The 11,878-nt window shown below is 52.5% G+C and overlaps 1 protein-coding gene across 3 annotated transcripts in view; it reads left to right on the top strand.

Annotated features, from left to right (window-relative positions):
• Positions 1-89: 89 nt before the first annotated feature.
• The window catches only part of PTDSS2 (phosphatidylserine synthase 2), a 38,914-nt gene continuing 27,125 nt past the window's right edge, over positions 90-11,878 (top strand). The window contains exons 1-2 of one of the 3 annotated variants that reach the window (XM_061450984.1): positions 90-258; positions 8,888-8,989. In XM_061450984.1, coding sequence (XP_061306968.1) covers positions 98-258; positions 8,888-8,989 — 263 coding nt within the window. In that variant the 5' untranslated portion in view covers positions 90-97. Of the gene's footprint in view, positions 259-1,546; positions 1,688-7,300; positions 7,321-8,887; positions 8,990-11,878 lie in introns of those variants that run through there. The other 2 variants (XM_061450985.1, XM_061450986.1) reach the window with 2 other exon arrangements.

Here is an 11,878-nt window from a genome sequence, read left to right as displayed (position 1 = left end):
ACGGCAACAAGGGACGCCCCGCCTGAGCCCGCCCTCCCGCGGGAGCGCTCTGCGCATGCGCGGGTCGCACGGGAGCGTGCCCCGCCCCGGTGCCGCCATGAGGCGCGGGGAGCGGCGCGGGCCCGGCCCGGGCCCCGGTCCCGGTAAGGCCGCGCTGGAGGAGCCGAGCCCGCAGCACAACGGCCCCGGCCCCGGGCCCGGGCCCCGCCGCAGCACCGAGTCCGAGGTCTTCGACGACGGCACCAACACCTTCTTCTGGTGAGAGCCCCCGCGCCGCGGGCGGGGTCACCGGTACCGAGCGGGGCCGCGGGAGCTGCGCTGGGCCGGGGGTTGCGGCGGGGCCGCTCCGCGGTACTGCTCCGGCTGCTCCCCCGGACCGAGCGTGGCAGCGGCACCGCCGCGGGTTCCTTCCTCAGCGGGGCCCCCGGGCTGTGCAGAGCCCGCCCTGCTGAGCCCTGTTCCCTTGTGGGCATCGTCCCGCGCTGCCGGAGAGACCTTGAGGTGCTGGAGCGGGGCCAGAGCCCGGCCTGGAGCCCAGGCGGGATGGGGAAGGGCTGAGGGAGCTGGGGGGTTCAGTGTGGAGAAGAGAAGGCTCGGGGGGACCTGATGGCTCCCTACAAGTGCCTGAGAGGAGGATGGAGCCAGGAGGGGCTGGGCTCTGCTCCCAAGGAACAAGGGATGGGACAAGAGGAAACGGCCTCAAACTGCACCAGGGCAGGTTTAGATGGAGCTGAGGAACAATTCCTGCCCCAGAGGGTGCTCAGGCATTGGAACAGGCTGCCCAGGGCAGGTTTCAGGCTCCGGCCCTGCAAGTGCTCACACACCATGGAGACGAGGTCTCAGTGCCATGGGTTGGGGGTGGCCTTGGCAGTGCTGGGGTAAGGGTTGGGCTGAATGAGCTTGAAGCTCTTTTCCCACCCGGTTGATTCTGTGATCATTTATATGGGCTTCACCTTTTCCCCCTTCCCTCAGCCTTGGAAGAAGCCTTTTGCTGCCCAGTCCTTTCCTGTAGCCCTGTAGAGAGCTCCGGCTGTGCTAAAGCCCTGCTGGTCAGGGGTTCTGTGTGGTCCTGGGGCACGCTCCATGCAGAAGCCGTAACTGTTTGTTAGGCCATGGGGTAAAACAGTGTTTTGTTAAACTCCATCCTCGCAGGAGGGGATGTGCTTGTACCTGGAAAAGCGCTTCTAAGCCCCATCTTTGCTGGAGCTGTTGCAGGAATGCCCTTCAGCACACGTGTGTATGCATGCAGAGGTTTCCTGTGCGTGTTAACCTCACGTCCTCCCTGCCTAAGGCGGCCAGGCTGTCACTGAGGTCCCTTGTTGGAACATGAGCTGAGGGCGATGTGATTTGGCTCCAGTTTGACATTAAGGAGCAGCAGGGGGAGGGTGCTTGGCTCTCTCCCTGCCTGCCTGGGCACAAGTGGAGCAGAGGGTGTTGATGTGGATGAAGCTGCTGGTTCTAGGTGATAGTTCTGCTAGTGCACACTGCAAAGGAGCACTGGGATGCTGCTGGGTCGCAGGGGGGGCTCTGCACAAGCCTGACATACGGAGGTGCTGCCGAGGACATCTTCGTCTTGAGGGAAGAGGAGCTTTCTTGGAGCACCCGTTAGCGTTGGCACATGTAGGCTGCTGAGTACCTGGATCCTGCCGAGCCTGCGGAGTGGAGCCTCCTTATAAATGGAAAATGGGTAAAATTGTCCTTTTCTTCTTGCCTGGCTGAGGTGGCTCTTGTCTGGTGTCTTGTGGTGCCTTAAAAACACCCGATGCTGGGTTTATTGTGTGACCTCCCCTCCTTGCACCTCCCTGCTGTTGTGGGGCCGTCTGCTCCCTGTGAAGGTTTGGCCTCGGAGGCTGTATGTGAGGCTCATTTGCCCCCATGAACAGTTCTTCTGCAGGGCCGAGCGCCCCGAGGAGCTTCTCCTTTGCCAGCTCGTCCCTTCCCGAGGGCAGCGAGGACACGGGTGTCAGCAGCTTGTCCCTTAGCTCGTCTGTCTGCTTCCTTTCCCCCAGCAGTGCGTGTCCCTCGTGCGGGCAGCAGCAGCTTAAAGCTTGTCAGAGGTTCCGGGCTTCTCCTGCTGTTCCTTTAGACCCGTGCCCAAGAGCCCCGAGTGTGTGAGGAACTCCTTGGTAGTGAGTCTGTTCTGACAGGGGCTGAGAATGGAGCTTATGCAGTGGAAGGATTTATCCCTGTGGCCCTGGGATTCCTCTTGTGCTGTGTGTTCAGAGGTGCTCAGGGAAAACGGGAGCGGAAGGGAGTAGATGCCCTCTGTCTCTGAAGTGTGGAAAATGCCTTTTCCCTCTGAAGTTCAGAAGCTGGGATAAGGTTTCTCACGTAGCTCAGTTTGGCAGATTCAGGAGCCCGGGACTTGTAGACGCTGTCAGGAATCATTCCAGAAGTGTTCAGTTTGCAAAGGGAATTCTGCTGCTGTAAGTGCAATCCTCGGGCAAAAGTGGTGCTTCAGGTCCCTGCTCCATGTAACTCCTGCTAAAACTTAGAATGACAAGTTACGTGCTATATAATATCTGTATCTATAATACCTAACCTTGGAATGACAAGTTACGTGCTATATAATATCTGTATCTATAATCCCTAACCTTGGAATGACAAGTTACGTGCTATATAATATCTGTATCTATAATCCCTAACCTTGGAATGACAAGTTATGTGCTATATAATATCTGTATCTATAATACCTAACTTGGAATGACAAATTACGGGCTATATAATATCTGCATCTATAATCCCTAACCTTGGAATGACAAGTTACGGGCTATATAATATCTGTATCTATAATCCCTAAACTTGGAATGGCAAGTTACGTGCTATATAATATTGACATATATAATGCCTAAACTTGGAATAACAAGTTACATGCTATATAATATCTATATATATAATGTATAAACTTGGAATCACAAGTTACATGCTATATAATATCTATATATCTAATGCATAAACTTGGAATCACAAGTTACATGCTATATAATATCTATATATCAATGCATAAACTTGGAATCACAGGTTACATGCTATATAATATCTATATATATAATGTATAAACTTGGAATAACAAGTTACATGCGATATAATATCTACATGTATAATGCCTGAACTTGGAATGACAAGTTAAATGCTATATAATATCTATATATCTAATGCATAAACTTGGAATAACAAGTTACATGCGATATAATATCTACATGTATAATGCCTGAACTTGGAATGACAAGTTAAATGCTATATAATTCATATGCAGTCTCGATCTCTTGAAGCTGGGCAATCCTGTGTTTGAGCTGTGAGGTGGGACTGCTCAGCCAGTGTGTCCTGACAGCTCTTGTGTCGCTGGGAAAGGACCAGGCAGGAGCTTTATGGAGCACGTTGGTGGTTTCTGTACCTTTATCCCTGAACTCGTTTCCAAGCATCGATCCCAGCTGTCAGGAGCTGGGAATGCCAGGCCTGCCTGGCAGGCTGTGCTCTGGGCAGTTCCCTGTTGTTCCCAGTACCTTTGATTGTTTCTTGCCTGTCTGCTTCCAGAATCGGCTTCTGAGCACAAACAAAGGGGCTCTTTGTGGCCGAGATGTTGACTCAGTTTTTGTATGGGGTGAGCACAGTGGATCTGATGTTTTTCCTGAGCTAGCATGGGAAAGGCCCTGGGCTGGTTGGTTTGGGTTGTTAAATGCCCCCCCCGAGCACTCTACAGCATCCCTGTGGCTTTGCTTCTGTAACCCGCACAAGAGCGGGTGCTGATGTGTTGCAGGTCTCTGCTATGGGACTTTACTGTGTGGAAGCGAGTCCGGTGAAGGCTGGGTTTGTTACCGTGAGCAGGGGCTGTGGCAGATGCCTAAAGCCAGGGAGGAGGTGGGTGCCTGCCTGCAGAGAGGGTGGCTTGCTTTGTCTGCCCTCGTCAGTGATTGATGCAGGGGTGTGCTGCAACCCTCCTGCAGAGAAGAGCAAACGTTCCTCCCCTCCCGGCAGCCAGTGAGAGGCAGCACGAGGCCGGGGGGGGGGTCTGGGGTGTTCCATGCCAGCCCAGCCTTGGGTTACCCGTTCGGGATCACCCAGTTAGACATTGCGAGTGCTTCCCTCCTAATACCTGTGTGCCCCTGATTGCCGGGTGCATTTCAGAGCCTGTCTTTAACCCAAGCCTTGCAGCAAGGCATCCGTCTTGATTTAGAGGTGTTGGGAGCTGCCAGGCAGATCTTCATCGCCACATTACGATGTGACTCTGCCTTAGTTGCTTTTGCCAAGCTATACTTTAATTTGAATGTAATTACCTTTCGTGTCCTCTGCTGGTTATTAATGTGTCCTGTCTCTGCATTGCCATCATGTGGCTGTGGCGTTGGTCACGACGTTCTAGTGTGATGGCAGAGACCTGTGCAGCTCAGGGAGTTTAAGTTAAAAAGGGAGATAAGGAAAAACCCAGGGAAGTGGTGATGGGAGACTCTCTATGGGCTGATACAGCCTTGTAGGAATTCCTTCCGCCTGGTCAGTGCAAAGAGCATGGAGCATGCAGCAAGGAAAGGGCCTCTGCCTGGGTGCTTTGGTTTATTTGGGCTTGTGAGAAATCCTTCCCGATGGCCAGCGCAGGGACGCTCCGTTGGGAATGAGGATCCGTGCATGCAGAGCAGCCGGGTTTGGAAATACAGCATTGGGAATCCCGGAGTGCTGAGGGCTGGAGAGGACCTTGAGGCTCAGGGAGACCGGAGATGTCCAAGGTGGCAGAGGCTGGGTTGGCTGCAGCCCTTCCAAGGCAGCGATCCTCATGCTCATGGGAAGCATCCCGTGTCATTCCACTGCAGAGGCTCTGCTCTGTTTGCTGGCTCCCTCCTCAGCATCCAACCCGGGCAGAGCTGCCCTGGCTGAGGCACGTGGGGCCAGGGCCCCGCTGCGTCCCCCCCGTGCTGTGCTCAGGAGGGCCCTGCAGGTGTGAACCCAGCCAGGCTCATCCCTCGCTGTCAGCACCCAGTGTTTGACCCTTGTCACAGGCAGGGTGGGCGTCTCTTGAGGGTGGCGTGAGCAGGATGGAGCCGGGGGGGTTCAGATGGAGCTGAGGAACAATTCCTGCCCCAGAGGGTGCTCAGGCATTGGAACAGGCTGCCCAGGGCAGCGCTGCAGGCTCCGGCCCTGCAAGTGCTCACACAGCGTGGAGATGAGGCCTCAGTGCCGTGGGGTAGTGGTGGCCTTGGCAGTGCTGGGCAATGGTTGGACTGGATGAGCTTGAAGGGCTCTTTTCCACCTGGTTGGATCTGTGGTCCTGCATCGGTGCCTTTTCTGTAAGCACGCTCCAGGAATTTTTAAGGGGAACATGGGAAAACGCGGTGGGATTCAACGCGAGGTTCTGGGCGTGCTTGTGAGGGGCGGGCAAAGGCAGGCCCCGCTACCAGAAGCAATGCAAGTGGTGAACTCAGAGGCTCAGCGTGGCAGGAGTGTGCAGGATTGGTTTCACCGGGGGACATCGCTTCCCTTGGGATGCTGGTGTCGGTGACAGGGAAACCTGCGTTATTTCACTTGGATGCCCTGGGGTTTAAACGAGGAGAGAGGCAGAGGGGAGGTGTAGAAGGACAGGGAAATGCTGGTGCAGGAAAGCTGACCCCTGCAGTGCTGGCCCACCTGGGCTGTGCTTAGTGTGTGCTGTTTGCTGCTGGGTTATTGTAAGTGTGTGGAGACAGAACCAATCCTTCCTGCAGGTTCATTCCTCCCAGCTTCCCTCGTGTTTCTGTTCCCTCTGTGGCTGCTGTAACTGCTTCACTTCTTGCCTTGTTCCAGGTGATGTGGATTTCTGCTTTCACACTCAGCTGTGGTGGATACCCTGTGTACCTGTGGCTACTTGCCCTTTCCCTCCCCTCCGCTCCCCTCCTCCCTTTGTTCCTATGGCAGGTAGGTTGTGTGATGCTCTGCTGCCTCTGGCAGCTCTCATCACTGTCACACTTGCAGTTTCCTGGTTGGAGCTGCCAACGTGCTCTTCCCAGAAAGCAAACTGATGGAGAAGAGCTTTCATTGTGGCTTCTGGACTTCATGCTAGGCTGAAAAGACATGTGCACCAGAGGGACCTGGAGCTGTTGGAGCGAGGCCAGAGGAGGCCACGGAGCTGCTGCGAGGGCTGGAGCAGCTCTGCTCTGGAGCCAGGCTGAGAGAGCTGGGCTGGGGCAGCCTGGAGAAGAGAAGGCTCCTGAAGGGGAGACCTGAGAGCAGCTCCAGTGCCTGAAGGGGCTGCAGGAAAGCTGGAGAGGGGCTTGGGACAAGGGCCTGTAGGGACAGGCCAAGGGGAATGGCTTGAACCTGCCCGAGGGGAGACTGAGATGAGGTCTCGGTCCCTTCCAGCACAAACTGCTCTGATTCTGTGAGTAACCATCTTGAACACTTGCTGCAAGAGAATCTGGCTTCAGTTGGAGGTGAGAACTGAGCTGAAAGGAGCATGAGGAGATGCAGAGCCTCTTGTTCCCCATGAAACAGAGGAGCCTCCCGAGTTCCAAGCTGATGGTTGCAGCACCAGTAATAAAGGAAAACAGCACCCATGACGTGCTCCAACACTGACCACGTGCTTTGCTGCCAATGCCCCCCAAGGGTGGATGGAAGCAGGCCATCGTTGCTCTACTAGGCAGGTTTCTAGATGTGTTTGTCTGAGTGAGGACATGCTCACAACTGAAGTTTTGGCAATTTACGCGATGCTGAATGCGTTGAAAAGGTCATTGACTTCATCTGGGTGTTCAGGAGGTGAAATGATCGGGTGGAAGTCAGCGTTTCTAGGTTTAGTTTAGTAGCCTCTTAGGTACTAGTTTCAAGACAGTTAAAATAAAGCAGGTAAAATGCAGTGCAGAGCCTTGCATTTACCGTGAGCTTTGTTTCTGATCAGCATGCAGGTTGGTTCTGTATTGCATACATGTGTAAATGCAACGAGCAAGGGCGTGCTCTGATGTAGGTGAATCCGAGCATCCCGTCCGGCCCCGGTGCGGTGCCTCCGTTCAGAGGCTGGGGTTTCAGATGTTCAGCTCCCGCAGGTTTCCAAGCAGGCTCCTCCTCACGTGGCTCTTGGTGAATGTGAGGTATGTGAAGTGTGAATCACCTGGGCTTCAGCATCCGGGGCGGCTCGGCCAGGGCAGGATGCGTCCGTGGAGCAGGAAGCTTGTCCTGTGAAGCCACCTTGGGATTTGGAGGCTTTTGGACACGTTGATTCTTTCCTCACTTTGGGAATGCTCGGAGGCCCTCTTGCTTTCCCTCTGGAGCTGGTTAGTGTGTGTCCTGGGGACTGCCAGGGAGGAGAGTGTTAAACACCCAGCACCTTTCCAGCAGTGGCAGAAGAGGATTGCATCTGCTTATGAGGTATTGCATGTGTCTTCCAGTGGGATTAAAAGGATACTGTGAGTAGTGGCTGTGAGTGGGATTAGGCAGAAAATGTAGCTCACAGTAGTGCTTACCTTCACTTTCAGAGCAGTTCTAGGCGGGTTACTGGCGTTGGTGTTTGAAGGTAGGTCAGTGGGCTGCTTGGCAATCCTCAGTGAGCTCTGGTTTATTGAGCAGTGTACAACATGTACAAACTTTGGTCTTTTGGTATAAAATGGAAATGTAATGCTAGCTTTTATTCCAGTAGAATATAAAGAGAAAATGTAAATAGAGCCAGTATGTACAAATATCCATCACAGTCGTTTTCATTCCGTTTTTCAGTTCTCTAAGCTTGATGCTTTATACTTGTGTTTAGTTGCTTCTATAAAGAGATGTTGTGTAGACCTCGAAAACAGACTTGTGTCTGTATGGTTTGATCTTAAATGGCCATTTAAGACTTCCCATGCTTCTGAGCTGAGGTCAGAGAAGTTTTCCACTCAACAATAAATGGCTTCTCATTAGGGAAGGGGTGTTCACCTTGGAATTAAAGGCAGTGCAGCCAGAGCAGTGTAGGAACAGTGTGTGTTGTAGTCAGCAGGTGCATGTGTGTGGTATCAGCTGGCTGCAGTGAGTTCCCCTCTTCACTCCTGGTGTGACTGTGGGTACTTGGCTCTTTTCCTTTCACACCCAAATGCTTTACCCAAATCAGTGTGAGCTTGTGGCTGCACACACAGCAGCAGTATGCCTGTACCAGTGTGTTACACCAGCCAGCTGCACGCTTTAACAGCCTGGATCAGCAACCCCCAGGCTTTGCTGGGGAGCTTGGCTGGCACGGCAGAGCTGGTTCAGCAGAAACCCCTTGTGCAGAGATAGCTGCATGTGGTTCTGAGGGCACCAACCTCTGGTTCTGCAAGTACAAACCTCTGGTTCTGTGGGCACCCACTTCTAGCCGTGAGTCTGTACCTGCCCTTCAGATCCAAGCTGGGATGAAAGCACGATCTACAGGAAGTAAGGCATCTAGAGGCAGCTTCACAATTCTTCCAATTGCAACTGGTCCCATTCAGAAAAGGGGGGGTTTAATGGCTGCTTTTCCTTGTAAGGCACAATTCCCATGGCTGGAGTGAATTCCCTTCTGTTCCATTGTTAGTGTGCTGCAGTTTTTATTACCTGGCCTGGACGGAGCGGGGCAGCAGCACTGCCAGGTCCATACCTGACAAAGCAGGAGAGGGACCTGATGGGTTTGGATCTCTGTTAGCACAGGTGGTGCTGGGCTTTCCAAGCTGCTCTTGGTCACTTGGCAAGCATCTGCCCAAGTCCTCCTCAACTCCAGGCTCAAGGGGAACATGGGCAAGACCTGTCCTTGTGGCAGGCTCCTGTCGGTGCGAGTGCACAATGGGCTGGGAACTAAATTTAGTGCCATTGAAAACCCTGCTTTCTGTGCTGTGCAATCCATAAAACAGCTTTAGTGCTGTGGAGCACTGTGTGTGTGCTGGGCTGGCTGAGGCTTCACTGATGGATCGAAGTTCTTCTGCTTTCTGATGCCAATTTTCTGTCCTCTGCATTGTAGGAGAGCTCATACCTTAACAGTCCTCTTCATCCTCACGTGCGCGCTGGGCTACGTGACCCTGCTTGAAGAAACACCTCAAGACACAGCCTACAACACAAAGAGGTAAATGCTTGAGAAGGGATTCCTGTAAGGTGTGTTTTACAGGAGGGCAGCTGCATGAACAGCTCACTGTCCACGCTCTTACCTTGGGCATAAGCCACCTCAGGTGACCTTTGCATTAAGCTGTTTTAAGGGCTCAACCTTAGATAGTGACAACCAAGCGTAAGTCTAAGCTGCTCTGCTGCTGCTCCGTGAGCTTCATTTCTAATCAGGTCAGTGGCACTCACTCCCGTAGCAGTGAGTGGCCAGGCTGGACATGGCTTGGAGCAGCCTGCTCCAGTATAAGGTGACCTACCCTAATGTGGTTGAATTTCTCCTCTTTTAAAGAAATACAGCAGGGAACCCAAAGTCGGAAGAAAAGCGGTCTTCTAAAAAGCTAAGTATATCTTAAAGATGCAGGGGATGCTTACAGACTGCAAAGCATCCTTGCTGTCAGCATGGAAATCATTCTGGTTTCTTAACTACACCACTCTATTAGCCACAACCCTTGCTATTAAAGGGTTTCTTGGTATTTTTCACATTTTCTGAAGTGACTCAGATTCCAGCATTCATTGTCCTGGAGATGCAGGAATTGGGCTATTTCCTGAGCTAACCTTGCTTGTTGCTCTGCCACTTACACAATAGATGTGTCACACGTAACTCACACACTTGTGCTGAGCTGAGGGTTTGCATTTTCACTTGAGGGTGTGGAATGGAACAAGTTGAACACCGTGTGTGCCCTGCTTGGAGCTGGGAAAGCTTCTGCAAGGCTTTGGGGGGCACAAATGCCACCTTAGTCCCAGTGAGCCCAGGGACCGGATGGAGCTGTGACATTCCCTGCAGCGGCAGCTCAAGTAAAGAAGGGGAAAAGCTGGAAGAGAAGTGATGACACATCGGTGGGCAGTAATACAGATCTGAGGTGACTCAGTGGAATATCTTACTATTGGGATTAGAGCTTTTACTGCTTTAATAAAAACAAACCAGAGAAGATTAAGCAGCAGATTAACCTTTCTTTCATGAAATACAGGGTGCTTTCGGCATGTTCAGTGGAGGGAATAATGTGCCCAGTTGTTAAAATCTGTTTAACAGCGTCATACAAGGCAGCAGCAGTGAGTGTCTCTCTCCAGGTTCTGGAGAGGGGCTTTGGCCAAGGGCCTGCAGGGACAGGCCAAGGGGAATGGCTTGAACCTGCCCGAGGGGAGACTGAGATGAGCTCTTAGGCAGAAGCTCTTCCCTGTGAGGGTGCTGAGGCGCTGGCACAGGGTGCCCAGAGAAGCTGTGGCTGCCCCATCCCTGGCAGTGCTCAAGGGCAGGTTGGACACAGGGGCTTGGAGCAAGCTGCTCCAGTGGAAGGGGTCCCTGCCCGTGGCAGGCTAGAGGAGCTTTAAGCTCCCTTCAACCCAAACCAGGCTGGGATTCTATTCTATGATTCTGTGCATACTCTTCGGTGCCTTCTGCAGTGCTGGTTGTGGAATGCTGCCTGCAGTATCTAGATGCAAAACTACTTGAAAAGCAGCATCCTGAGAACTGATTATGGTCTTCCAAATGTTGTTTTTTGTTATTGGTTTTGAAGGCTACATCTCTGTTTCCACTCAGGCTTCACCCTTGTGCTGTTGCCACAGCCAGCCAAGCTGCATGGTGAATTCAGAGACAACAGTTAACTGCAGATCATTGCTTCTTTCAAGCTGAGATCAGTGCAGACATAACATGAGTCCTGTGGGCCTTTCCTAAGCTCTGCCTTGGCCCTGATTTACAGAAGGGATGGCAGAGTCTGTGTCCACACACTCCTTACACTCAGTTTTCAGTGAACTCCTCTCTGATCTCCACTGAGTCTCTTTTCTAAGGTCTTTGAGGTAGGGGCTAAGCCAAGTTTAGCACCATCAAGTGTGAAGGATTCCAGCTCACCTCGTGTCCCAGCTATTCTCCTCTTTAGCATCCGGGTGCCTGCTGCTCTCGTACATCTCATTGTTCCTGACCAGTTTTATGTGGCTCTTTAAGTGTGTATTTGGACAAGGAGAGGCATTTCAGAGCAGGAGTAAGATGGTCACAACATGCAGAAGTAGATCCATATCCCCAGCTTGCACGGGTTGTTGCCTGTGACTTCCATGGCTTAAAATCCCTTATCCTAGCCTGTGATCTTGCTCAGTCTTCATGTAGAGCTGTCGTGTGGGCTGATCTAAACCCTTTGCCAGTGTGAGGCTGTCCCCGTGTGCAGATACTTCATGGTGATGCTGTCCTGCTTAATGAACAGCAGTGGGTTTATTAGCAGTGAGCAGGGTCTGTAGCTGTCATGCTCCTTTATTTCCAAGCTCTGCACAATGACAGTGGAGCAGTGTCCTGGCCTGAAGTGCACACTCTAAATACATGGTCACAAAGGCTTGAACCTCCTTTGACTTCGAGCTCCTGCTGGGAGGTGCCTAAATGCCTGTGAACTGCATTAGGTGCTTAGAGCAGAGCATCACCTTGGAGTAAATACACGATTCCTTTGCTAGCTGCTGTTGCTGTGGTTCCTGGGCTCACTAAAGCAGCAAGGAGTGAGCTGAGGTCCCAGCTTCTCCCCTATAAAAGTCTCTTCCTCCATTCTCTTCAGGAAGGAGCTGAGGGCAGGGTGGGTGATGGGATTTGTGCAACAAGTCATCAGCTTAAATGACGGACAAGGAACAAATCGGAGCATGAACCTGTGAGATCATGGGGTGTGGTGTCTATAGGCAGGATTTATACGTGTGTCTGTTCACATGCTGCCATTTGGTGCCATTTCCCTCCCTGCAGCGTGTCAGGGCAAGGGAAGGAGGTTAGGTTTTTATGGTAGGGTTTCTAGAAATGTTCCAGCTGTGAATCCAGTCCGAGTTCACTGGGATCATGCCCAGAGGTGTTGGTGGGATCGTGTGGTGCGTGCAGTCAGATTGCCTCTCT

This window comes from Pezoporus flaviventris, unplaced genomic scaffold (assembly GCF_033815535.1).
Source record: "Pezoporus flaviventris isolate CSIRO_AGI_PZ_B2104156 unplaced genomic scaffold, CSIRO_AGI_Pfla_v1 ptg000012l, whole genome shotgun sequence".
NCBI lineage: Eukaryota > Metazoa > Chordata > Aves > Psittaciformes > Psittacidae > Pezoporus > Pezoporus flaviventris.
The sequence above is the reverse complement of the archived record's forward strand: the minus strand, read 5'-3'. Positions and strand labels throughout refer to the sequence as shown.